The following is a 27923-nucleotide window of genomic DNA, read 5'->3' as shown; positions in this document are numbered from 1 at the left end:
GGCAGAGGAAGGGCATTCCTCCCGTCCGCTGGGTAAAAAATTACCCTCCCCCTCCTCACCCCGGCCAAAAGCACCCGGAGTGAGGCATCGCTGAATCTTGGAGCAGCCTTTCCCCTGTGCTGCTCCATATTGAGTGTTCTTGGTCTTTGTTCCAGCAAAATCCACTGGAGCAATGGCCCTTTAAATCCAGACTCTCCAGCTGCCTGTCATGTGGGTGTGCAGTCCACCCACTGCGCAGCTTTTGGACAGCAAACCCGGAAACAGGATTAAGGGCCACCAATTAAGTCGTCATCACTTAGGGAAAGGTAAGTTTTGATTATCCGGGTTTGCCGCGTGCCCGTTGACCCACCACCCCCTGCTGCCACCCCCTCGCCCTTTGAAAATTGAGCCCCTTTACTCTCCCCCTTGAATCTCCCCCTTGAATCTCCCCCTTGAATGCCTCCCACTGCTCTGACACTGATTTACCTTCAAGTAGCTGTTTCCAGTCCACTTTTGCTAAATCACTTCTCAGCTTAGTAAAATTGGCCTTTCCCCAATTGAGAACTTTAAGTCCTTTTCCTATGCTAAAACTAACTGAATTATGATCACTACCAACAAAATACTCTCCCACTGATACTCCTTCCACCTGCCCAGCCTCATTTCCTAAAACTAAATCCAGAACTGCCCCCTCTCTTGTTGGGCTTGCTATATCCTGGCTAAAAAAGTTCTCCTGAATGCAATTTCAGAATTCTGCTCCCTCTATACTTTTCACACTGTTTGTATCCCAGTTAATATTGGGGTAGTTGAAATCCCCTATTACTGCCCTATTGTTTTTGCACTTCTCAGAAATTTGCCGACATATTTGCTCTTCTATCTCCCTCTGACTGTTTGGGGGTCTATAGTTAACTCCCAGCAGTGACTGTCCCTTTTTTGTTCCTTAACTGAACCCATAAGGCCTCATTTGATGCTCCTTCTAACATATCATCCTCCTCACAGCCGTAATTGTTTCTTTAACCAATATTGCCACCCCCCCTCCTTTTTTATCCCCTCTCTGTCTCGTCTGAACACCCTGTAACCAGGAATGTTGAGCTGCCATTCCTGCCCCTCTTTAAGCCATGTTTCAGTAATAGCGATGATATCGTACTGCCGCGTGTCTATCTGTGCCCTCAGCTCATCACCTGATTCACTAGACTCCTTGCATTGAGGTCTACACCATTAAGCACTGCCAAACTCTTTTGTTGTCTATTTTCTAGCCTTTGTTTCCTCTGCCTTCCAAACTCGCTTACGAATTTTCTGCCTTCTATTTCCAGCTCTGCTTCTCTCCCTTCTGAATCTACACTCAGGTTCCCATCCCCATGCCAAGCTAGTTTAAACCCTCCCCAACAGCACTTGCAAACCTTTTCCGCAAGGATATTGGTCCCGGCCCAGTTGAGATGCAACCCGTCCGGCCTGTACAGGTCCCACCTCCCCCAGGACTGGTCCCAATGCCCCAGGAATCTAAAGCCCTCCCTCCTGCACCATCTCTCCAGCCACGCATTCATCTACACTCTCCTCCTATTTCTATACTCACCTGCGTGTGGCGCAGGGAGTGATCCGGAGATTACTACCTTTGAGGTCCTGCTTATTAATCTCTTTCCTAATTCCTTAAAATCTGCCTGCAGGATCTCATCCCTCTTTCTACCTATGTCGTTGGTACCAATATGGACCATGACCTCTGGCTCTTCACCCTCCCCCTCAGAATGTTCTGCAGCCACTCAGTGACATCCTTGATCCTGGCACCAGGGAGGCAACATACCATCCTGGAATCATGTCTGCGGCCGCAGAAACACCTGTCTGTTCCCCTAACTATAGAATCCCCTATCATTATCGCTCTCCTGACCTTTCTCCTCCCCCCACCCTGTACAGCTGAGCCACCCATGGTGCTGTGGACTTGGCTCTGGCTGCACTCTCCAGAGGAACCCTCTCCCTCAGCAGTATTCAGAATACCAGTTTGAGAATGAGATGCCCTCAGGGGTCTCCTGCACTACCTGCCTGCTCCTCCTTGTCTGTCTGATGGTCACCCAGTCCAACACAGCAACTGCATTGCCCTCATCGACCCTCTCTGTTACCTCATCAAAAAACTCTATCAAGTTAGTTAAACACAATTTGCCTTTAACAAATCCGTGCTGGCTTTCCCTAATCAATCCACACTCGTTCAAGTGACTGTTAATTCTGCCCAAATTATCATTTCTAAATTTTCCCCACCACTGAGGTTAAACTGACTGGCCTGTAGTTGCTGGGTTTATCCTTACACCCTTTTTTGAACAAGGGTGTAACATTTGCAATTCTCCAGTCCTCTGGCACCACCCCCGTATCTACGGATGTTTGGAAGATTATGGTCTGTACCTCCGCAATTTTCACCCTTACTTCCCTCAGCAACTTAGAATGCAAACCATCTGGACCGGGTGACTTGCCTACTTTAAGTACAGCCAGCCTTTCTAGTACCTCTTCTTTATCAATTTTTTGCCCATCCAGTATATCAGCTACATCTTTCTTTACTGAGACTGCGGCAGCATCTTCTTCCTTGGTAAAGACAGATGCAAAGTACTCATTTAATATCTCAGCCATCCCCTCTGCCTCCATGAGTAGATCTCCTTTATGGTCCCTAATCGGTCCCACCCCTCCTCTTACTACCCGTTTACTGTTTACATGCCTGTAGAAGACTTTTGGATTCCCTTTTATGTTTGCCGCCAGTCTATTCTCATACTCTCTCTTTGCCCCTCATTTCCTTTTTCACTTCCCCTCTGAACTTTCTATATTCTGCCTGGTTCTCACTTGTATTATCAACCTGACTTCTGTCATACACCCTTCTTTTTTGCTTCATCTTACTCTCTATCTCTTTTGTCATCCAGGGAGCTCTGGCTTTAGTTGCCCTGCCTTTCTCCCCCGTGGGAATGCACCAAGATTGTATCCGAATCATCTCCTCCTTAAAGGCAACCCATTGTTTGATTACAGTTTTGCCGGACAATCTTTGATTCCAATTTACTCATTCTCAACCCACTGAAATTGGCCCTCCTACAATTGAGTATTTTTACTTTAGAGTGGTCCATGTCCTTTTCCATAGCTATTCTAAATCTTATGATACTACCCCTGTTCCCTAAATGTTCCCCCACTGACACTTGCTCCACTTGGCCCTCGTCATTCCCCAGAACCAAATCCAGCAAAGCCTCCTTCCTCATTGGGCTGGAAATGTACTGGTCAAGAAAGTTCTCCTGAACATATTTCAAAAATTCCTCCCCCTCTTTGCCCCTTATATTATTACTATCCCAGTACCTACATAATCGATATTAAGATAGTTGAAATCCCCCGTTATCACTACTCTATAGCTTTTGCAACTCTCTGTAATTTCCTGGCAAATTTGCTCCTCTATATCCTTCCCACCAGTTGATGGCCTATAGAATACACCCAGTAGTGTAATGGCACCTCTATTGTTTCTTAACTCTAACCATGACCCTCCAGGACATCCTCTCTCTCCAGGACTGCAATATTCTCCTTAATCAATACTATCATATCCCCCCCTCCTTTCTTTCCTGAACACCTTGTATCCAGGAATATTTAGTATCCAATTCTGCCCTTTTTTGAGCCAGGTCTCTATTGTCACCATGACATCGTATTCCCATGTGGCTATTTGCGCCTTCAGCTCACCAACTTTGTTCACCACGCTTCGTGTGTTTACACACTTGCACTGCAAACCAGTCTTAGACTTTTTTGTACTCTCTCTTAGTCTGATCCCACCTAATACTGGACTATTTCCGATTCTAGTGCCACCTTTCTCTCCCAATCCTTTGTGCCCCTTATTTTTCCTTTCCAATGCTAAGACCAGGTGCCCATCCCCCTGCCAAATTAGTTTAAACCCCCCCCCCCCACAGCACCAATGAACCTCCCCACGAGAACATTGGTCCCAGCTCTGTTGAGGTGCATCCCTTCCAGCCTGTATAGGTCCCACCTCCCCCAGAATTGGTCCCAATGCCCCAGGAATCGAAAGCCCTCCCTCCTGCACCATCTCTCCAGCCACACATTCATGCTCTATCTTCCTGTTTCTATGCTCACCAGCATGTGGCAACAGGAGTAATCCGGAGATTATGTCCTGTCCACAAAAAGCAGGACAAATCCAATCCGGCCAATTACCGCCCCATCAGTCTACTCTCAATCATCAGCAAAGTGATGGAAGGTGTCGTCGACAGTGCTATCAAGCGGCACTTACTCACCAATAACCTGCTCACCGATGCTCAGTTTGGGTTCCACCAGGACCACTCGGCTCCAGACCTCATTACAGCCTTGGTCCAAACATGGACAAAAGAGCTGAATTCCAGAGGTGAGGTGAGAGTGACTGCCCTTGACATCAAGGCAGCATTTGACCGAGCGTGGCATCAAGGAGCCCTAGTAAAATTGAAGTCAATGGGAATCATGGGGAAAACTCTCCAGTGGCTGAAGTCATACCTAGCACAAAGGAAGATGGTAGTGGTTGTTGGAGGCCAATCATCTCAGCCCCAGGACATTGCTGCAGGAGTTCCTCAGGACAGTGTCCTGGGCCCAACCATCTTCAGCTGCTTCAACAATGACCTTTCCTCCATCATAAGGTCAGAAATAGGGATGTTTGCTGATGATTGCACAGTGTTCAGTTCCATTCACAACCCATCAGATAATGAAGCAGTCCATGCCCGCATGCAGCAAGACCTGGACAATATCCAGGCTTGGGCTGATAAGTGGCAAGTAACATTCGCGCCAGATAAGTGCCAGGCAATGACCATCTCCAATAAGAGAGAGTCCAACCACCTCCCCTTGATATTCAACGGCATTACCATCGCCGAATCCCCCACCATCAACATCCTGGGGGTCACCATTGACCAGAAACTTAACTGGACCAGCCACATAAATACTGTGGCTACAAGAGCAGGTGAGAGGCTGGGTATTCTGTGGTGAGTGACTCACCTCCTGACTCCCCAAAGCCTTTCCACCATCTACAAGGCACAAGTCAGGAGTGTGATGGAATACTCTCCACTTGCCTGGATGAGTGCAGCTCCAACAACACTCAAGAAACTCGACACCATCCAGGATAAAGCAGCCCGTTTGATTGGCACCCCATCCACCACCCTAAACATTCACTCCCTTCACCACCGGCACACAGTGGCTGCAGTGTGTACCATCCACAGGATGTACTGCAGCAACTCGCCAAGGCTTCTTCGACAGCACCTCCCAAACCAGCGACCTCTACCACCTAGAAGGACAAGGGCAGCAGTGCATGGGAACAACACCACCTGCACGTTCCCCTCCATGTCACACATCATCCCAACTTGGAAATATGTCACCCTTCGTTTATCGTCGCTGGGTCAAAATCCTGGAACTCCCCTTCCTAATAGCACATTGGGAGAACATTCACCACACAGACTGCAGCGTTTCAAGAAGGCGGCTCACGACCACCTTCTCGAGGGCAATTAGGGATGGGCAATAAATGCCGGCCTCGCCAGCGACGCCCACATCCCATGAATCAAATTTTAAAAAATTATTACCCTTGAGGTCCTGCTTCTTAATTTCTTTCCTAACTCCTTAAAATCTGCCTGCAGGACCTCATCCCTCTTTCTACCTATGTTGTTGGTACCTGTATGGACCACGACCTCTGGCTGTTCACCCTCCCCCTCCAGAATGTTCTGCAGGCGCTCAGTGATATCCTTGACCCTGGCACCAGGGAGGCAGCATACATTTAGACAAGTTGGGTGGAATGTGAGCTGTGACGAGGATGCAAAGAGGCTCTAATGTGATTTAGACAAGTTGGGTGAGTGGGCAAGAACATGGCAGATGCAGTATAACGTGGATAAATGTGAGGTTATCCACTTTGGTTGTAAAAACAGAAAGGCAGATTATTATCTGAATGGTGATAGATTGGGAAAAGGGGAGGTGCAAAGAGACCTGGGTGTCCTTGTACACCAGTCGCTGAAAGCCAGCATTCAGGTGCAGCAAGCAGTTAGGAATGTGAATGGTATGTTGGCCTTCATTGCAAGAGGATTTGAGTATAGGAACAGGGATGTCTTATTGCAGTTATACAGGGCCTTGGTGAGACCACATCTGGAGTATTGTGTGCAGTTTTGGTCTCCTTATCTGAGGAAGGATGTCCTTGCCATGGAGGGAGTGCAACAAAGGTTTACCAGACTGATTCCTGGGATGGCAGGACTGATGTATGAGGAGAGATTGGGTCGACTAGGCCTATATTCACTCGAGTTTAGAAGAGTGAGAGGGGATCTCATCGAAACATCTAAAATTCTAACAGGACTAGACAGACTAGATGCAGGGAGGATGTTCCCGATGGCTGGGGAGTCCAGAACCAGGGGTCACAGTCTCAGGATACGGGGTATGCCATTTAGAACCGAGATGAGGAGAAATTTCTTCACTCAGAGGATGGTGAACCTGTGGAATTCTTTACCACAGAAGGCAGTGGAGGCCAAGTCATTAGATGTGTTCAAGAAGGAGATAGATATATTTCTTAATACTAAAGGGATCAAGGGATATGGGAAAAAGCGGGAACAGGGTACTGAGTTAGACGATCAGCCATGATCATTGCGAATGGTGGTGCAGGCCCGAAGGGCCGAATGGCCGACTCTTGCTCCTATTTTCTATGTTACCATCCTGGAATCACGTCTGTGGCCACAGAAACACCTGTCTGTTCCCCTAACTATTGAATCCCCTATCACTATCACTCTCCTGACCTTTTTCCTCCCCCCCCCCAACCCCGTACAGCTGAGCCATCCATGGTGCGGTGGTCTTAGTCCTGGCTGCACTCCCCAGAGGAACCCTCTCCTTCATCAGGTTTGAGAGCGAGATGCCCTCACAGGTCTCCTGCACTACCTGCCTGGTCCTCCTTGTCTGTCTGGTGGTCACCCAGTCCCTCTCTGCCTGCACTCTCTAAAGCTGTGGGTTGACCACCTCCTGAAACGTGCTATCCACTAAACTCTCAGCCTCGGGGATGCTCTGCAGTGACTCCAGCTGCTGCTCAAACTCCGAGACCCGAAGCTCGAGCTCCTCCAGCTGACGACACTTCCTGCACCTGTGGTTGTCCAGGACATGGGAAGCATCCTGGAGTTCCCAAATGGCACAGGATGTGCATTCGATGGGTCTGAGGTTTCCTGCCGTGCCTCGATTTATTAGATTATTAACTAAACTTAAGAGAAATAAACTTAGACTTAAAAAAAAACACTCACCAGATCCTCACTAATCAGCTCCGTCCCTTGTGCTGACATCACTTTAGGTTTCTTCCTCGCTCCCCGGGCCTCGTTTTTTACCTGCTCCGATGTTCCAATGCTCCGCCTCGCGGGTCCGCGCTCGCTCTTGACTCAGGGCTTACTAGTATTGTAGTAATAATGTTACTCGATACCTGAGTAGTTGTATATGGCTAGTATTGTAGTATAATATTACTCGATACCTGAGTAGTTGTATATGGTTAGTATTGTAGTAATAATGGGGCATGTTTTGCTCGAGCATGGCATCAGTGTGCCCCATTTGTTAGATTTTTTCCTCATCCTTCAGCTCGAAAATGATTTGTGCTGCAAACTGCTGGAAGTGTGAGCTGATAATGGAACGGCAAGGGCAACAAGGCATCTGGGACCTCAGTGAATGACGGGACCAAAGGCCCATCTCCTTAACTAATGAGATTTAAGGATTGAGAAATAAACAGAGGAATGACGGAAAAGGAATTAGAGTGAATTAGAATCAAATTAGATACAGAATGAGAAATAAAGAGAGGGAAAGAAAGATTGGGTTAAGAGAGAGAGAAAAAAGAGACAGAAAGGAAAAGTAAGACTTTAAAAAAAAATTAAATTTTAAATATCTCAAACACCATTTACTGCATGCAGGCATGAGACTCCACAACTCAAATTGGTCTCTTATTGGGCCGAAGAGATTGAGTGGCATTGTCAGAACATAAATCTCCTTATTGAAAGGGTCCTTACGCTTTTAAGTACTAGCCCTAACTTTCTGAGGCAAGTTTAATTTGTTTTAACAGCGGAAATGCAGCAATTTCTTGAAATCCACAGGGAGATTGACAGCGAGCTCCCATTTTTGCAAGGCTAACGGCAGAGCGGCACAGGTCACCCAGCAATTTGTGGCGATTTTCAACACAAGGCGTATCTCATCCTCAGCACAAATTGCTAGATTATTTACACACTAATAACAGTGTGCTCATTATACTCACAGTTATCTTCCCAGCAAAGTCTGAGCCATTGTTACCTGACTCCTGAGTAATTGTATACGGTTAGTATTATCGTAATAATGTTACTCGATACCTGAATAGTTGTATACAGCTAGTATTATAGTAATAATGTTACTCAATACTTGAGTTGTATATGGTTAGTTTTATAGTAATAATGTTACTTGTTACCTGAATAGTTGTATATCATAATAGCATAGTAAGTACAGCACAGGAGGAGGCCATTTGGCCCATCATGTCCTTGTCAGCTCTTTGAAAGAGCAATTAAATTAATCCCACTCCCCTACTCCTTCCCCATAGCCCTGTAAATTTTTTCCCTTCAAGTATTTTGAAAGTTACTATTGAATCTGTTTCCACCGCCCTTTCAGGCAGTGAATTCCAGATCACAACAACTCGCTGCCTAAAAAAATGTTTCCTCATGTCGCCTCGGGCTCTTTTGCCGATCACCTTAAATCTGTGTCCTCTGGTTACTGACCCTTCTACCACTGGAAACAGTTTCTCCTTATTTACTCCGTCAAAACTGTTCATGATTTTGAACACCTCGATCAAATCTCCTCTTAACCTTCTCTGTTCTAAGGAGAACAATCACAGCTTCTCCAGTCTCTCCACATAACTGAAGTCCCTCATCCCTGGAACCATTCTAGTAAATCTCTTCTGCACCCTCTCCAAGACCTTCACATCCTTCCTAAAGTGCGGTGCCCAGAATTGAACTCAATACTCCAGCTGAGGCCTAACCAGAGTTTTATAAAGGTTTGGCATAACTTCCTTGCTTTTGTACTCTGTGCCTCCATCAATAAAGCCCAGGCTTCCATATACCTTTTTAACAGCTTTCTCAACTTGTCCTGCCACCTTCAAAGATTTGTGTACATACACCCCCAGGTCTCTCTGTTCCTGCACCCCATTTAAAATTGTACCATTTAGTTTCTATTGCCTCTCCTCATTCTTCCTACCAAAATGTATCACTTCACACTTCTCTGCGTTAAATTTAATCAGCCATGTGCCTGTCCATTTCATCAGTCTGTTTTTGTCCTCCTGAAGTCTGTCACTATCCTCCACATTGTTTACTACATTCCCGAGTTTTGTGTCATCGGCAAACTTTGAAATTATACCCTCTACACCCAAGTCCAGGTCATTAATATATATCAAAAAGAGCAGTGGTCCTAATACTGACCCCTGGGGAACATCTCTGTACACTTCCCTCCAGTCTGAAAAACAACCATTCACCACTACTCTCTGCTTTCTGTCCCTTAGCCAATTTTGTATTCACGCTGCCAAAGTATTATAGTACTAATGTTACTCGACACCTCAATAGTTGTATACGATTAGTATTATAGTAATAATGTTACCCCAACAGCTCAATAGTTGTATACGATTAGTATTATAGTAATAATGTTACCCCAACAGCTCAACAGTTGTATACGATTAGTATTATAGTAATAATGTTACCCCAACAGCTCAATAGTTGTATACGATTAGTATTATAGTAATAATGTTACCCCAACAGCTCAACAGTTGTATACGATTAGTATTATAGTAATAATGTTACCCCAACAGCTCAATAGTTGTATACGATTAGTATTATAGTAATAATGTTACCCCAACAGCTCAATAGTTGTATACGATTAGTATTATAGTAATAATGTTACCCCAACAGCTCAATAGTTGTATACGATTAGTATTATAGTAATAATGTTACCCCATTGCAATGGGATCTTGATAAATTGGGCCAGTGGGCCGATGAATGGCAGATGGAGTTTAATTTAGATAAATGTGAGGTGCTGCATTTTGGTAGATCGAATCGGGCCAGGACCTACTCCGTTAATGGTAGGGCGTTGGGGAGAGTTATAGAACAAAGAGATCTGGGAGTACAGATTCATAGCTCCTTGAAAGTGGAGTCACAGGTGGATAGGGTGGTGAAGAAGGCATTCAGCATGCTTGGTTTCATTGGTCAGAACATTGAATGCAGGAGTTGGGATGTCTTGTTGAAGTTGTACAGGGCATTGGTGAGGCCACACTTGGAGTACTGTGTACAGTTCTGGTCACCCTATTATAGAAAGGATATTATTAAACTAGAAAGAGTGCAGAAAAGATTTACGAGGATGCTACCGGGACTTGATGGTTTGACTTACAGGGAGAGGTTAGACAGACTGGGACTTTTTTCCCTGGAGAGTAGGAGGTTAAGGGGAGATCTTATAGAAGTCTATAAAATAATGAGGGGCATAGATAAGGTCGATAGTCAAAATCTTTTCCCAAAGGTAGGGGAGTCTATAACGAGGGGGCACAGATTTAAGGTGAGAGGGGAGAGATACAAAAGGGTCCAGAGGGGCAATTTTTTCACTCAAAGGGTGGTGAGTGTCTGGAACGAGCTGCCAGAGGCAGTAGTAGAGGCGGGTACAATTTTGTCTTTTAAAAAGCATTTGGACAGTTACATGGGTAAGATGGGTATCGAGGGATATGGGCCAAGTGCAGGCAATTGGGACTAGCTTAGTGGTATAAACTGGGCGACATGGACATGTTGGGCCGAAGGGCCTGTTTCCATGTTGTAACTTCTATGATTCTATGATTCTATAACACCTCAATAGCTGTTTACGATTAGTATTATAGTAATAATGTTACCCCAACAGCTCAATAGTTGTATACGATTAGTATTATTGTGATAATGTTACCCCAACAGCTCAATAGTTGTATACGATTAGTATTATAGTAATAATGTTACCCCAACAGCTCAACAGTTGTATACGATTAGTATTATAGTAATAATGTTACCCCAACAGCTCAACAGTTGTATACGATTAGTATTATAGTAATAATGTTACCCCAACAGCTCAATAGTTGTATACGATTAGTATTATAGTAATAATGTTACCCCAACAGCTCAATAGTTGTATACAATTAGTATTATAGTAATAATGTTACCCCAACAGCTCAATAGTTGTATACGATTAGTATTATAGTAATAATGTTACCCCAACACCTCAATAGCTGTTTACGATTAGTATTATAGTAATAATGTTACCCCAACAGCTCAATAGTTGTATACGATTAGTATTATTGTGATAATGTTACCCCAACAGCTCAATAGTTGTATACAATTAGTATTATAGTAATAATGTTACCCCAACAGCTCAACAGTTGTATACGATTAGTATTATAGTAATAATGTTACCCCAACAGCTCAATAGTTGTATACGATTAGTATTATAGTAATAATGTTACCCCAACAGCTCAATAGATGTATACGATTAGTATTATAGTAATAATGTTACCCCAACAGCTCAATAGTTGTATACAATTAGTATTATAGTAATAATGTTACCCCAACACCTCAATAGCTGTTTACGATTAGTATTATAGTAATAATGTTACCCCAACAACTCAATAGTTGTATACGATTAGTATTATAGTAATAATGTTACCCCAACAGCTCAATAGTTGTATACGATTAGTATTATAGTAATAATGTTACCCCAACACCTCAATAGTTGTATACGATTAATATTATAGTAATAATGTTACCCCAACAGCTCAATAGTTGTATACGATTAGTATTATAGTAATAATGTTACCCCAACAGCTCAATAGTTGTATACGATTAGTATTATAGTAATAATGTTACCCCAACACCTCAATAGCTGTTTACGATTAGTATTATAGTAATAATGTTACCTGATACTGCAGTTGTGTACAGTTGCAACTGAACACTTGAAGTAAAGGTTGGCCCAACAATCCTGGAATTTCCAGGGCATGCCAGCAATCTAAGGGTTAAATTTGTAGGGTGGAGTCACGGTTAGGGCTGATTGCACCATCTCTGTGGAAAGGGTTTGATGGGTAAATGATGTCATCTCATTTCTTTATTTTTTTCCTTATTTTATGCCAGTGTGCTTCACACTAATAAAGTCACTTCAGTTGTGTGTGTGCTCTGCTGTTCAAGGGATGAATATATCGAGAGCTACTAGGAATGATGAACTTGAAGACGTGATATGTTGGAGGGATTAATGGGGAATATGGGTCAAAGTGGAGTAAGGGACATAAAGGTAGCCTTAGGTACAACATATCTGGTACAACATGCTGTGACCCTGTGTGCGGACGAGTTATTGCAAATCCGCACTCAGCGAGCTGCTGATGTCCATCGTGGGATTTGCCAGGTCACCACAAGGAGTATGTAGGAAGGCCGGACACTCCAAGCTCCTGTCACCAGTCACCTCTATTGGAATGATTGGCAGCAGCTTGTGGTGCTCTGGTCAGCCAGGGTTCCTCGATGCATCCACTTGGCAGCTAAAGATCTGCGGCACTCGGAGATTAGGTGAGAAAATGACTGAACAACAAAAGAGAGTTCACTATTTGGAACACTCGTGTGACAAGGCAAGTCAATGAAATCGTTTTTTGGGTCTTTAGTAAAACGCTGAGTACTCTCACTTTCTTTCCAGATTGTTCCACCGCTACCGAGACCTGGCTCCACAGCTGGTACCACTCGATTACAAGAACAATCCTGACGTGAAGATCCCATATGAATTGATCAGCAGCATGCCTGAACTGAAGGTAGTCAGGGTGTGGGAAACCACAGCTTGTGCCAAGAGCACTCTCACTGGCCGGCCCTGAATAATTCAGCCAGTACTAATTGACAGGATCTTTGAGGATTGCTCCAGCAACCTAACACCCACAAGAGACCAGGGGACTGGCTTGAAAATGAAATGTAATCTCCACCTGTCCAGAGATGGGAACTGAGCAGAATATCATTAACAGTTCATTTACTGGTCATGGTGTGTGTTGTGTTAATCATAAGGGGTTCCCATTTATCAAATCATTTGTTTATTTAATGAAATTGCATCAAGTGGAGATCCCCAAATCCCAACACAACCAAATTAACGTGAAGCCCTCAAAACCCAATAAACCAAAACCACCTGAACCCCCAAAACCCAATGCAACCAGAATCCCCCAAAACCCATCGCAACCAATACAAACCTGAACCCCTAAAATCAACACAACCAAAACAGCCGGAACCCCAAAACGCATTCAGAAACATTGAGAGTGACATACTAAAGTCAGAATCGAGAGTCTTAAACTTAAATAAAGCCAGTTACTTAGATATGAGGGGCGAGTTGGCTAAGGTAGATTGGGGAATTAGATTAAAGGGTGTGACAGTTGATAAACAATGGCAAACATTTAAAGAAATATTTCAATATTATCAACAAATATACATTCCATTGAGAAATAAAAACTCCACAGGAAAAGTGATTTATCCGTGGCTAACTAAAGAAGTTAAGGATCGTATTAGATTAAAAGAAGAGGCTTATAATGTTGCCAAGGAGAGTAGGAAGCCTGAGGATTGGGAGAGTTTTAGAAACCAGCAAAGGACGACCAAAAAATTGATAAAAAGGGAGAAAATAGAATATGAGAGTAAACTAGCAAGAAATATAAAAACGGATTGTAAGAGCTTCTACAGGTGTGTAAAAAGGAAGAGAGTAGTGAAAGTAAATGTTGGTCCCTTAGAGGCTGAGACAGGAGAAATTATAATGGGGAATCAGGAAATGGCAGATGCGTTAAACAAATATTTTGTATCTGCCTTCACAGTAGAAGACACAAAAAACATACCAGAAATAGTGGGGAATCAAGGGTCTAATGAGAGTGAGGAACGTAAAGTAATTAATATCAGTAGAGAAAAAGTACTGGAGAAACTAAAGGGACTAAAAGCCCATCAATCCCCTGGACCTGATGGCCTCCATCCCAGGGTTCTAAAAGAGGAGGCTGCAGAGATAGTGGATATTGGTTGTGATCTTCCAAAATTCCCTAGATTCTAGAACGGTCCCTGTGGATTGGAAGGTAGCAAATGTAACCCCACTATTCAAGAAAGAAGGGAGAGAGAAAACAGGGAACTACAGGCCAGTTATCCTGACATCAGTCGTCGGGAAAATGCTGGAATCCATTATTAAGGAAGTGGTAACAGGGCACTTAGAAAATTATAATATGATTAGGCAGAGTCAACATGGTTTTATGAAAGGGAAATCATGTTTGACAAATTTATTATAGTTTTTTGAGGATGTAACTAGTAGGGTAGATAAAGGGGAACCAATTGATGTCGTATATTTGGATTTTCAAAAGGCATTCGATAAGGTGCCACATAAAAGGGCTAAACAACACGCAGTGTGTGACGCTCAGTGCTAGCTCACAACTTACTCTCTGCCTCTCACTACAAGCCTGATGCCATGTTTCGATGGTGAAAGTTTCACTCTATCGTTTAATGTATTATGTCACTGCCGGGCACTGTTCTCTAACTGCAGGATAATCCCTTCTGCCAGAGGATTGCGGAGGTATTCTCCGAGGACAGCGAGGGGAACATGACCCTGGATGATTTCCTGGATATGTTCTCTGTGCTCAGTGAGATGGCCCCACGTGATCTGAAGGCATGCTATGCATTTAAGATTTACGGTGAGTTTGACTTGACAGCAGTGATCGGAGGGTTTATTTCTTGGTTTATTGGTTTACATTTTCCCGTCTCTACACTTGGGCTGAACAACTGTTGCTCTCGTGAGCTTTGCACTTCTATGTTTTAGGAACAGCTAACCCAGCCTGACCGTCCAGCCTAATTATATATTCAGTGTGGGACTGAACCTCTCACCAGGAGCTTTCTAACGGGGTGTGAGGGAGGAAACCCCTCTGTAAGGGCTGCAATTGCACCCTGGGTTTTCGAGAATCCTGCCGTACAGGAAAATTGCGGGGCTAAAAGGGTTAAATTATGAGGACAGGTTACTTAGACTAGGCTTGTATTCCCTTGAATATAGAAGATTAAGGGATGATCTAATTGAGGTGTTTAAGATGATGAAAGGAGTTGAGAGGGTAGACAGAGAGAAACTATTTTCTCTGGTGGGGAATCTTAAACGATAATTAAATCAAAAAGGTTTTTAAACATGTATGATCCTATATGATATTGTTTTCTCGAAGTACTCAAAGGTGCTCCTGTTGCTGAGGCAGTGTGGCTCGGTTTGACCAGTACACCTCTCGTTATGCAGCAGCTGTGGTCTTGCTTTAAGTTGAGTTGACCTGAGCAATGAAACTAATTTCTTTCAAACATTTAGATTTTAACAACGATAATTTTATCTGCAAATCGGATTTGGAGAAGACATTGAACAAAGTGACTCGAAATGAGCTGAGCCCAGAGGAGGTGAGGCTGGTCTGCGAGAAGGTTCTGGACGAAGCTGATCTGGATAATGATGGCAAGCTATCACTGGAAGATTTTCAGCACATGATTCTTAGTGCGCCCGATTTCCTCAGGTACGTGTCATTGCTGCACTCACTGCGGCTCTGGCCTTCAGGACTGCTTCGAGCTCTCACTCACTCAGGGTTTCTACATTTGCTTTGTTTCTTTGGATTGATTCAAGAGGTTGGGACTCCAGGCGGGGAAGATTTTAACCCCCCCCCCCGCCCATGACAGGCGGGAGAGGGTTGTGGGGGGGAGGGGTGGGGATTTAAATCAGCAAATATGCGAAACCCAACTCCAACCCGCTGTGAACGGGCCTGCATCCGGTTTACCGCGGAGGGTTAGGGGACGCCTGAGTAACACGCTCTGGAGAGAGGGGTCCGTCATTACATTACCTAAATGAGGCTCCATTCCTGATGTGTTGGCAGCCAATTAAATTTAAGGCTGGCCTGCCAGGTTTCCAAGGGCTCCCTGCCAGCGAAAGGGAGGCAGCAGCAGCCGGTGCCAGCAGGTCCCTGGCTGCGTCCTTCTACTGGTGGGTTTCCCGCCCGGCAGCCGAGCAGCCTGTCAATCTGGCGGGAAACGGAGTTAAAAATGATAATGAGATCCAGCCGTTAAATCCCCGCGCCTCCCCCCCAACCCCGGAAACAACTGATAGCTTGCCATCATTATCCAGGTCAGTTCCTTCCCTGCCTCCCCGTAAATATCAGGGACCAGCTCTCTGAACTGGACCAGCTTCATTCTCTCTGCACTGGTCCTGGTTCTGTTCCTGCACTGCTTTTGGATCTGTCTCTGCAGTGGTTCTGGTTCTCTTTGCATTAGTTCTGGTTCAGTCTCTGCACTGGTTCTGCTGCTGTTTCTGTGCCGATTCTGGTTCTGTCTCTCTGCAATGGCTTGGGTTCTGTCCCTGCACTGGTTCTGGTTCTGTCTCTGCACAAGTTCTGCAGCTGTCTCTGCACTGGTCCTGGTTCTGTCTCTGAACTGGATCTGATTCTGTCTCTGCACTGGTTCTGGTTCTATCTCTGGTCTGGTTTGGGGTCTGTGTCTGCACTGGTCCTGGTTCTATCTCTGCACTGGTTTTGAATTTATCTCTGCACTGGTTTGGGGTCTGTGTCTGCACTGGTTCTGGTTCTGTCTCTGCAGTGGTCATGGTTCTGTCTCTGCACTGGTTCCGGTTCTGTCTCTCTGCAATGGCTTGGGTTCTGTCCCTGCACTGCTTTTGGATTTGTTTCTGCATTAGTTCTGATCCTATCTCTGCACTGTTTCTGGTCCTGTATCTGCACTGGTTCTGGATCTGTCTCTGCAGGTCTTTTGGATCTGCCTCTGCACTGGTTCTGGTTTTGTCTCTGCACTCACTCTGGATCTGTCTCTGCACTGGTTCTGGTTCTGTCTCTGCACTCACTCTGGATCTGTCTCTGCACTGGTTCTGGTTCTGTCTCTGCACTGGTCCTGGTTCTGTCTCTGCACTGGTCCTGGTTCTGTCTCTGCACTGGTTCTGGTTTTGTCTCTGCACTGGTTCTGGTTCTGTCTCTGCACTGGTTCTGGATCTGTCTCTGCACTGGTTCTGGTTCTGTCTCTGCACTGGTTCTGGTTTTGTCTCTGCACTGGTTCTGGTTCTGTCTCTGCACTGGTTCTGGATCTGTCTCTGCACTGGTTCTGGTTCTGTCTCTGCACTGGTCCTGGTTCTGTCTCTGCACTGGTTAGGGTTCTGGTTCTCTGCATTGGTTTTGTATTTGTCTCTGCACTGGTTCCAGTTCTGTCTCTGCACTAGTTCTGGTTCTGTCTCTGCACTGGTTCTCGTTCTATTTCTGCACTGGTTCTCATTCTGTCTCTGCACTGGTTTGGGATCTCTCTCTGCACTAGTTCTGGTTCTGTCTCTGCAGTCGTCATCGTTCTATCTCTGCAGTGGTTCTCATTCTGTCTCTGCACTGGTTCTGGACCTGTCTCTGCACTGGTTCTGGTTCGTCTCTGCACTGGTTCTGGTTCTGCATCTGAATTGGTTCTGGTCCTGTCTCTGCACTGGTTCTGGTGCTGTCTATGAACCAGTTCTGGTTCTGTCTCTGCACTGGTTTTGGATCATTCTTTCTGCACTGAGTCTGGTTCTCTTTGCACTGGTTCTAGTGCTGTCTCTACACTGGTTCTGTTTCTGTTCCTCTGCACTGGTTCTGATTCTGTCTCTGCACTGGTTCTGATGCCGTCTGAACCAGTTCTGGTTTTGGTTCAGTCTTTGCACTGGTTTTGGCTCTGTTTCTCTGCTTTGGTTCCAGTTCTGTTTCTTCGCACTGGTTCTGCTTCTGTCTCTGCACTAGTCATGGTTCTGCCTCTGCACTGGTTATGGTTCTGTCTCTGCACAGGTCTTGTCTCCACACTGGTTTTGGACCTGTCACTCTGTACTGGTTCTGGTTCTGTCTCTGCACTGGTTCTGCTTCTGTCTCTGCACTGATTTTGGTTCTGTCTCTCTATGCTGGTACTGATTCTGTCTCTGCACTGGTTCTGGTTCTTTCTCTGCACTGGTTCTGCTTCTGTCTCTGGACTGGTTCTGCTTCTGTCTCTGGACTGGTTCTGCTTCTGTCACTGCACTGGTTTTGGATCTTTCTTTCTGCACTGATTCTGGTTCTCTTTGCACTGGTCCTGGTGCTGTCTCTAAACTGATTCTGGTTCTGTCTCTTCACTGGTTTTGGTTCAGTCTTTACACTGGTTTTGGCTCTGTCTCTCTGCTCTGGTTCTAGTTCTGTTTCTTTGCACTGGTTCTGCTTCTGTCTCTGCAGTGGTCATGGTTCTGCCTCTGCACTGGTTCTCATTCTGTCTCTGCACAGGTGCTGGTCTTGTCTCCACACTGGCTTTGGAGCTGTATCTCTGCACTAGCCCTGGTTCTGTCGCTGGAACGGTTCTAGTTCAGACTCTGGGCTGGTTTTGGTTCTGCCTTTGCAATAGTTCTAGTCTGGTCTCTCAGCACTTGCTCTGTTTTTTTCTCTTCAATGGTTCTATTTCTGTCTTTGAACTGGTTCTGGTTCTGACTCTGCACTGGTTCTGGAGCTTTCTCTCTGCACTGGTTCTGGTGCTATCTCTGAACTGGTTCTGGTTCTGTCTCTTCACTGGTTTTGGTTCCGTCTCTCTGCTCTTGTTCTAGTTCTGTTTCGCTCCACTGGTTCTTGTTCTGGCTGTCTGCAGTCATCCTGCTTCTGTCTTTGAACTGGTTCTGCTTCTATTCTGCACTGGTTCTGGTTCTGTCTCCGCACTAGTTCTGGTTCTGTCTCTGCACTGGTTCTATTTCCGTCACCCTGCAAGTGTTCTGGGTCTGTTTCTGCACTAGTCTGATTCTGTCTCTCTGCACTGGTTCTAATTCTGTCTCTCTGCACTGGTTCCAGTTCTATCTCTGCACTGGTTCAGGTTCTGTCTCTCTGCACTGGTCCTGGTTCTGCCTCTGCACTGGTTCAGGTTCTGTCTCTGCAGTGGAGCTGGTCTTGTCTCTGCACTGATTTTGGATCTGTCTCTGCACTGGTTCTGGTTTTGTCTTTCCAATGGTTCTGCTTCTCTCTCTCTGCACTGGTTCCGGTGTTGTGTCTGCACTGGCTCTATTTCTGTCTCTCTGCAAAGTTTCAGGTCCTGACTTTGCACGGGTTTTGGTTCTGTCTCTCTGCACCGGTTCTGGTTCTCTTTGCAACTCATCCAGTGTTGTCTCTGCACTGGTTCTGGTGCAGTCTCTCCACTGGTTTTGGTTCTGTCTCTCTGCACTGGTTCTTGTTCTCTCTCTGCACTATTTCTGTTTCCGTCTCCCTGCAAGTGTTCTGGGTCTGCCCCTGGACTGGTTTTGTTTCTGTTTCTGCACTAGTTCTGTCTCTCTGCACTGGTTCTGATTCTGTCTCCCTGCACTGGTTCCAGTTCTGTCTCTGTACTGGTTCAGGTTCTGTCTCTCTCCACTGGTTCTGGTTCTGTCTCTCTGCGCTGGTCCTGGTTTTGTCTCTGCACTGGTTTTGGTTCTGAATCTGAACAGGTTCTTGTTCTCTCTCTGCACTGTTTCTGTTTCCGTCTCCCTGCAAGTGTTCTGGGTCTGTCTCTGCACTGGTTTTGTTTCTGTTTCTGCACTAGTCTGATTCTGTCTCTCTGCACTGGTTCTGATTCTGTCTCTCTGCACTGGTTCCAGTTCTGTCTCTCTCCACTGGTTCTGGTCCTGTCTCTCTGCATTGGTCCTGGTTTTGTCTCTGCACTGGTTTTGGTTCTCTCTCTGCAATGGTTATGCTTCTCTCTCTGCACTGGTTCTGGTGCTGTCTCTGCACTGGTACTATTTCTGTCTCTCTGCAATGTTTCAGGTCCTGGCTCTGCACTGGTTTTGGTTCTGTCTTTGCAGTAGTTCTGGTTCTGTCTCTCAGCATTGGCTCTGTTTCTTTCTCTTCAATGGTTCTATTTCTGTCTCTGCACTGGTTCTGTTGTGCACTGGTTCTGGTGTTGTCTCTGAACTGGTTCTGGTTCTATCTCTGCACTGGTTTTGGAACTTTCACTCTGCACTGGTTCTGGTTCTCTTTGCACTGGTTTTAGTGCTTTCTCTGAACTGGTTCTGGTTCTGTCTCTTCACTGGTTTTGGTTCCGTCTCTCTGCTCAGGTTCTAGTTCTGTTTCTCTCCACTGGCTCTTGTTCTGCTTCTGTCTTTGAACTGGTTTTGGTCGTGTTCTGCACTGGTTCTGGTTCTGTCTCTGCAAGTGTTCTGGGTCTGTCTCTGCACTGGTTTTGTTTCTGTTTCTGCACTAGTCTGATTCTGTCTCTCTGCACCAGTTCTGATTGTGTCTCTCTGCTAAGCTTCCATTTCTGTCTCTGCACTGGTTCTGGTTCTGGTTCTCTCTGCACTGGTCCTGGTTATGCCTTTCAACTGGTTGTGGTTCTGTTTCTGCACTGATTCTGGTTCTGCCTCTGCTCTCATTCTGGTTCTGTCTCTGCACTCGTTCTGGTTCTGTCTCTGCACTCGTTCTGGTTCTGTCTCTCTGCAATGGTTCTCGTTCTGTTTCTGCACTGGTTCAGGTGCCCTCTCTGAACCAGTTCTGGTTCTGTCTCTGCTTTGGTTTTAGTTCTGTCTCTGCACTGGTTCTGATTCTCTATGCACTGGTTTTGGTTCTGTCTCTCTGCATTGGTTCAGGTTCTGGTTCTTTTTGCATTAGTTCTGGCTCTGTCTCTTCACTGGTTCAGGTTCTGGCTCTGCATTGGTTATGATTCTGTCTCTGCACTGCTTCTGGTTCTGTCTCTGAACTGGTTCTGCTTCTGTCACTGCACTGGTTTTGGATCTTTCTTTCTGCACTGGTTCTCTTTGCACCAGTTCTGGTGCTGTGTCTGAACTCATTCTAGTTCTGTCTCTTCAGTGGTTTTGATTCTGTCTCTCGGCACTGGTTCTGCTTCTGTCTCTGCTCTGTTCCTGTTTCTAGCTCTGCACTGGTCCTGGTTCTGTCTCTGAACTTGTGCTGGTCTTGTCTTCACACTTGTTTTGGGTCTGTCACTCTGGACCATTTGTAGTTCTGTGTCTGCATTGGTTCTGGTTCAGTCTCTGAGCTGGTTCTGGTTCTGTGTCTGCACTGGTTCTGTTTCTGTCTCTGCACTGGTTCTGTTTCTGTCTCTGCACTGGTTCTGTTTCTGTCTCTGCACTGGTTCTGTTTCTGTCTCTGCACTGGTTCTGTTTCTGTCTCTGCACTGGTTCTGTTTCTGTCTCTGCACTGGTTCTGTTTCTGTCTCTGCACTGGTTCTGGTGCTGTCTCTGCACTGGTTCTGGTGTTGTCTCAGCACTGGTTCTGGTGTTGTCTCTGCACTGGTTCTGGTGTTGTCTCTGTGCTGGTTTTGGTTCTATCTCTGCACTGGTTGAGGAGAAATTTCTTCACTCAGAGGATGGTGAACCTGTGGAATTCTCTACCACAGAAGGCAGTGGAGGCCAAGTCACTGAATATATTTAAGAAGGAGCTGGATAGATTTCTAGACACAAAAGACATCAAGGGGTATGGGGAGAGAGCGGGAATATGGTATTGAGGTAGAGGATCAGCCATGATCATACTGAATGGCGGAGCAGGCTCGAAGGGCCGAATGGCCTACTCCTATTTTCTATGTTTCTATGTCAAGGCATTGGTCCTGGTTCGGTCTCTGCAATGGTCCGGGTTCTGTCTCTGCTCTGGTTCCAGTCCTGTCACTATGCAGTGGTTCTGGTTCTGCCTCTGCACTCGTTCTGGTTCTGTCTCTCTGCACTGGTTCTGTTTCTGTCTCTGCACTGGTTCTGGTTCTGTCTCTGAACTGGTTCTGGTTCTGTCTCTGCACTGGTTTTGGTTCTGTCTCTCTGGTTCTGTTTCTGCACTGGTTCAGGTGCCCTCTCTGAACTGCTTCTTGTTCAGTCTCTGCTTTGGTTTTAGCTGTCTTTCTGCATTGGTTTTGGTTCTGTCTCTGCATTGGTTCTGGTTCTGGTTCTTTTTGCAGTAGTTCTGATCCTACCTCGACACTGGTTCTGCTTCTGTCTCTCTGCACTGTTCCTGTTTCTAGCTCTGCACTGGTTCTGGTTCTATCTCTGAACTGGTGCTGGTCTTCTCTCCACTCTTGTTTTGGGTCTGTCACTCTGGACCGTTTGTGGTTCTGTCTCTGCACTGGTTCCGATTCTGTCTCTGCACTGGTTCTGGTGCTGTCTCTGCACTGGTTCTGGTTCTGGTTCTTTTTGCAGTAATTCTGGTCCTATCTCAACACTGGTTCTGGTTCAGTCTCTCTGCACTGATTCTGTTTCTGTCTCTGTACTGGTTCTGGTTCTGTCTCTGTACTGGTTCTGGTTCTGTCTCTGTACTGGTTCTGTTTCTGTCTCTGCACTGGTTCTGGTTCTGTCTCTGCACTGGTTCCAGTACTGTCTCTTCACTGGGTTTGGTTCTGTCTCTGCATTGGTTCTTGTTCAGTCTCTGGGCTGGTTTTGGTTCTCATAGAATCATCGGGCCTGCTCCGCCATTCAAAATGATCATGGCAGATTGTTTAAATCAGTACCCTGTTCCCACTTTTTCCCCATATCCCTTGATCCCTTTAGCATTAACAAATATGTCTATCTCCTTCTTGAATATATTTAATGACTTGGCCTCCACTGCCTTCTGTGGTAGAGAATTCCACAGGTTCACCACCCTCTGAGTGAAGAAATTTCTCCTCATCTCGGTTCTAAATGGCATACCCCGTATCCTGAGACTGTGACCCCTGGTTCTGGACTCCCCAGCCATCGGGAACATCCTCCCTGCATCTAATCTGTCTAGTCCTGTTAGAATTTTACATGTTTCAATGAGATCATCTCTCATTCTTCTAAACTCTAGTGAATATAGGCCTATCGACCCAATCTCTCCTCATATGTCAGTCCTACCATCCCAGGAATCAGTCTGGTAAACCTTCGTTGCACTCCCTCCATGGCAAGTACATCCTCAGATAAGGAGACCAAAACTGCACACATTACTCCAGATGTGGTCTCACCAAGGCCCTGTATAACTGCAGTAAGACATCCCTGCTCCTGTACTCAAATCCTCTTGCAATGAACGCCAACATACCATTCGCCTTCCTAACTGCTTGCTGTACCTGCATGTTTGCTTTCAGTGACTGGTGTACAAGGACACCCAGGTCTCGTTGCACCTCCCCTTTTCCCAATCTATCACCATTCAGATAATAATCTGCCTTTCTGTTTTTACAACCAAAGTGGATAACCTCACATTTATCCACGTTATACTGCATCTGCCATGTTCTTGCCCACTCACCCAACTTGTCTAAATCACATTAGAGCCTCTTTGCATCCTCCTCACAGCTCACATTCTACCCCAGCTTTGTGTCATCTGCAAACTTGGAAATGTTACATTTAGTTCCCTCATCCAAATCATTGATCTATATTGTGAATAGCTGAGGCCCAAGCACTGATCCCTGCGGTACCCCACTAGTCACTGCCTGCCACCCCGAAAAAGACCCGTTTATTCCTACTCTCTGTTTCCTGTCTGTCAACCAATTCTCAATCCATGCCAGTATATTCCCCCCAATCCCATGTGCTTTAATTTTGCACACTAACCTCTTGTGTGGGACCTTATCAAAAGCCTTCTGAAAATCCAAGTACACCACATCCACTGGTTCTCCCCCATCTATTCTACTAGTTACATCCTCAAAAAACTCCAGTAGATTTGTTAAGCATGATTTCCCTTTCATAAACCCATGCTGACTTTGTCCAATCCCGTTAATGCCTTCCAAGTGTTCTGTTATCACATCTTTTATAATAGACTCTAGCATTTTCCCCACTACTGGTGTTAGGCTAACTGGTCTGTAATTCCCTGTTTTTTCTCTCCCTCCTTTTTTAAATAGTGGGGTTACATTTGCCACCCTCCAATCTGTAGGAATGTTCCAGAGTCTATAGAATTTTGGAAGATGATCACCAATGCATCGACTATTTCCAGGGCCACTTCCTTTAGTACTCTGGGATGTAGATTATCAGGCCCTGGGGATTTGTCAGCCTTTAGCCTCATTAATTTCCCTAGCACTATTTTTTTACTAACACTGATTTCCTTCAGTTCCTCCCTCTCACTAGACCCTTAGTTCCCTAACATTTCCGGGAGGTTATTTGTGTCCTCCTTTGTGAGGACTGTCTTTGTAGTAGTTCTGGTTCTGTCTCTCTGCACTGGTTCTGTTTCCGACTCTGCATTGGGTCTGGTTCTGTCTCTGAACTGCTCCTGGTTCTGTCCCTGCAATGGTTTTGGTTCTGTCTCTCTGCACTGGTCCTGGTTCTGTCTCTGAATTGGTTCTGGTCCTGTCTCTGCACTGGTTTAGGATCTTTCTCTGCATTGGTCCTGGTACTTTCTCTGCACTGGTTTTGGTTCTGTCTTTGCACTGGTTCTGGTTCTGTGTATGCACTGGCTCTAGTTCTCTCTTTGCACTGTTATGGTTCTGTCTCTCTGCACTGGTTCTGTTCCTAGCTCTGCACTGCTTCTGGTGCTGTCTCTGAGCTGGTTCTTGTTCTGTCTGTGCACTGGTTTTGTTTCTGTCTCTCTGCACTGGCTCTTGTTCTGTTTCTCTGCATTGATCTGGTTCTGTCTCTGCACTGGTTCTGGTTTTGTCTCTAAATTGGTTCTGGTTCTGTCTCTGCACTGGTTTAGGGTCTCTCTCTGCACTGGTCCTAGTTCTATCTCTGTGCTGGTTTTGATTCTGTCTCTGCACTGGTTCCGGTTCTGTCACTGCACTGAGAGTCATAGAGTTATACAGCACGGATAGAGGCCCTTCGGCCCATCGTGTCCACGCCGGCCATCAAGCCCTGTCTACTCTAATCCCATATTCCAGCATTTGATCCGTAGCCTTGTATGCTATGGCATTTCAAGTGCTCATCCAAATGCTTCTTGAATGTTGTGAGGGTTCCTGCCTCCACAACCCTTTCAGTCAGTGAGTTCCAGACTCCAACCACCCTCTGGGTGAAAAAGTTCTTTCTCAAATCCCCTCTAGACCTCCCGCCTTTTACCTTGAATCTATGTCCCCTTGTTATAGAACCCTCAACGAAGGGAAAAAGCTCCTTAGTATCCATCCTATCTGTGCCCCTCATAATTTTGTACACCTCAATCATGTCCCCCCTCAGCCTCCTCTGCTCCAAGGAAAACAAACCCAATCTTCCCAGTCTCTCTTCATAGCTGAAGCGCTCCAGCCCTGGTAACATCCTGGTGAATCTCCTCTGCACCTTCTGGTTCTGGTTCAGTCTCTGAAATGGTTCTGGTTCTAACTCTGCACTGGTTTTGGTTCTGTTTCTACACTGGTTCTGTTTCTGTCCCTCTGCAATGTTTCAGGTTCTGGCTCTGCACTGGTTTTGGTTCTGTCTCTCTGCACTGGTTCTGCCCATGTTTCTGTTTCTATCTCCGCACTAGTCTGTTTCTGAACCGATTCTGGTTCTGACTCTGCACTGGTTTTGGATCTTTCTTTCTGCACTGATTCTGTTTCTCTTTGCACTGGTTCTGGTGCAGCAGATTTGAAAATAGCGAATGTAACTCCTCCATTCAAGAAAGGAGGGAGACAGAAAGCAGGAAACTACAGGCCAGTTTGCTAAACATCTGTCATAGGGAAAATGCAAGAATCTATTATTAAGGAGGTTATTGCAGGACACTTAGAAAATCTCAGTGCAATCAGGCAGAGTCAACACGGCTTTGTGAAAGGGAAATCGTGTTTGACTAATTTATTAGAGTTCTTTGAGGAAGTAACAAGCAATGTGGATAAAGGGGATCCTGTGGATGTGGTGTACTTGGAGGCTGTGGAAGGCTTTTGACAAGGTGTCACAGCAAAGGCTACTACACAAAATAAGAGCTCATGGTGTAGGGGGTAACATATTAGCATGGATAAAAGATTGGTTAGCTAATAGGAAACAGAGAATAGGCATAAATGGGTCATTTTCAGGTTGGCAAGATGTAACAAGTGGAGTGCCACAGAGATCAGTGCTTGGGCCTCAACTATTTACAATCTATATCAATGACTTGGATGAAGGGACCGAATGTATGGTTGCTAAATTTGCTGATGACAAAGGTTGGTAGGAAAGTAAGTTGTGAAGAGGACATAAGGGGGCCGATTTTTGGACGGCCGAGTGGGTCCGTTGGGGGCGGGGGGCTCCTAAAATGGTGAAATCCTGGAGCTGGTCCTGAGCCCGGCTCCAACCCACTGACTTCGGGATTCCCAGTGACGCGATCGGGTGCGTGCACCTCCCGAATGAGGGACTCCCACCGGCAATTAAAGCCGGCAGGATGCTGCTTTACATCGTTAGGTAGATAGTTGAGGGACTTGAGAGACCTCATTGAGTGGAGATTTTGGCAGGGGTGCAATTTTGAAGGATCCTCAGCGTGTTTCCCGTGCTGTGGGAAACACTCCCTGTTGGAGCAGACGTGTTTCAGCCAGCAGCCAGTGGGAGATACAAAGGATTATTTGACAGTTGAGGGGAAAACCTAATTTATTGCAGCAGGGCATTCTGTCACTTCAGACAAAGTTTTGGCTGCAACACCTTTGTCTTTCCACTCAAAATTCTTAATTTATACCCTAAACTTTGCTGTGCAAACACATTTACCTACTTTATGGACCCCCTTAAACTCACATTGTCAGGATGGGGGGCACCATGGCTGCATTCATCATTTCATCCGACGACGAGCAACATCACCATCCTCGCCAGGCACGGTGTCCACCTCCGCCACGTGGAGCTCCACAACGCAGTGCTGCGCCACAGGAACCTGCACAAGAGCACGGAGGGCAACAACAGAGAGAGCGATGTCGCAGGAGGCACTACCCTCGCCACAGGGTCTACAGACCGAGGCTCAGCTTCCTGGACCTCTCTGAGGAGCAGTGCATACGGAGGCTCAGAGTCAGTCGCCAGGTAGTCGCAGACATCTGCAGCCTCCTTCATGCCGAGCTGCTCCCGGCTGGGCCTGAGCAGCATCTCATTACCCGTCGCTGTCAAAGTCACCACTGCCCTCAACTTCTTCACCTTCAGATCGCTGCAGGGTGCCACTGGGGACATCGCCGGGGTCTCTCAGTCGTCTGCATGCAAGTGCATAAAGCAGGTCACCGACGGCTTGTTTCGCAGGGCCTCGCACTACGTGAACTTCCCCATGGACGACCTCAGCCAGATGGAGAGGGCAGTGGGATTCCACGCTGTGGCTGGCTTCCCACGGGTGCAGGGTGTAATCGATTGCACCCATATAGCAATCCGAGCACCTCCACACGAGCCAGGACTGTTCATCAACAGGAAGGGCTATCACTCCATCAACACTCAGCTCGTTTGTGACCACCACAAGAGATTCCTTCACGTGTGCGCCAGATTCCCTGGCAGCTGCCACGATTCCTTCATCCTCCGGGAGTCCAACATCCCGCTCCTCTTCCACGCACCGAACACCCGTAAGGGCTGGCTCCTCGGGGACAGGGGATACCCCCTGCACACGTGGCTCATGACACCTCTGAGGAACCCCACCACTGAGCCACAGCGTCAATATAACGACAGCCACATCGCCACCAGGTCTACAATTGAGCATGTTATAGGGCTGCTCAAGATGTGCTTCAGGTGCTTTAATCATTCTGGGGGAGCGCTTCAATACGCACCAGACAGAGTGGGACGCATTATAGTCGTGTGTTGTGCCCTGAACAACATGGCACAACAGAGAGGGGGGCCACTGGAGGAGGCCCCATCCACATCTGCCACCCACATTGAGGAGGAGGAGAAGGAGGAGGAGGACGAGGAGGAGGAGCAACCCATGGGCAGAACAGCGGCTCACCTGGCTGCTCATGAGGCCAGGGAGTCAGTGATATGTGGACGGTTCTCCTAACATCAGACAGTGTGAAGAGTCCAGTCCCGACCACCTGGACAGAGCAGCGCCCACACCAGCCCCCTCTCCCACCCCCGCCCCGCACAGAACAGTCCTGTAACTACACATACACCCACTGTAGAGTGACCCAATGGGTGGCATCAAGTGTCGGCGTTCATGGTGAACCTCATGAAAGGATCTTATTACAGAAGCCAGTCAAGAATGGCCAAGACGTGGCAGT

The 27923-nt window shown here is 46.3% G+C and overlaps 1 protein-coding gene across 1 annotated transcript; it reads left to right on the top strand.

The window, feature by feature from the left end:
- The first annotated feature begins 246 nt into the window (after positions 1–246).
- On the top strand, positions 247–27923 carry LOC137299710 (uncharacterized). The gene is made up of 5 exons (XM_067968649.1): positions 247–305; positions 12643–12754; positions 14494–14641; positions 15289–15484; positions 26490–27923. Exons 2-5 carry the CDS (start codon positions 12740–12742, stop codon positions 27166–27168), a joined length of 1038 nt encoding a protein of 345 aa, XP_067824750.1. The 5' UTR covers positions 247–305; positions 12643–12739; the 3' UTR covers positions 27169–27923.

The sequence above is a fragment of the Heptranchias perlo genome, chromosome 29, assembly GCF_035084215.1.
Source record: "Heptranchias perlo isolate sHepPer1 chromosome 29, sHepPer1.hap1, whole genome shotgun sequence".
NCBI classification, from domain to species: domain Eukaryota; kingdom Metazoa; phylum Chordata; class Chondrichthyes; order Hexanchiformes; family Hexanchidae; genus Heptranchias; species Heptranchias perlo.
The sequence above is the reverse complement of the archived record's forward strand: the minus strand, read 5'-3'. Positions and strand labels throughout refer to the sequence as shown.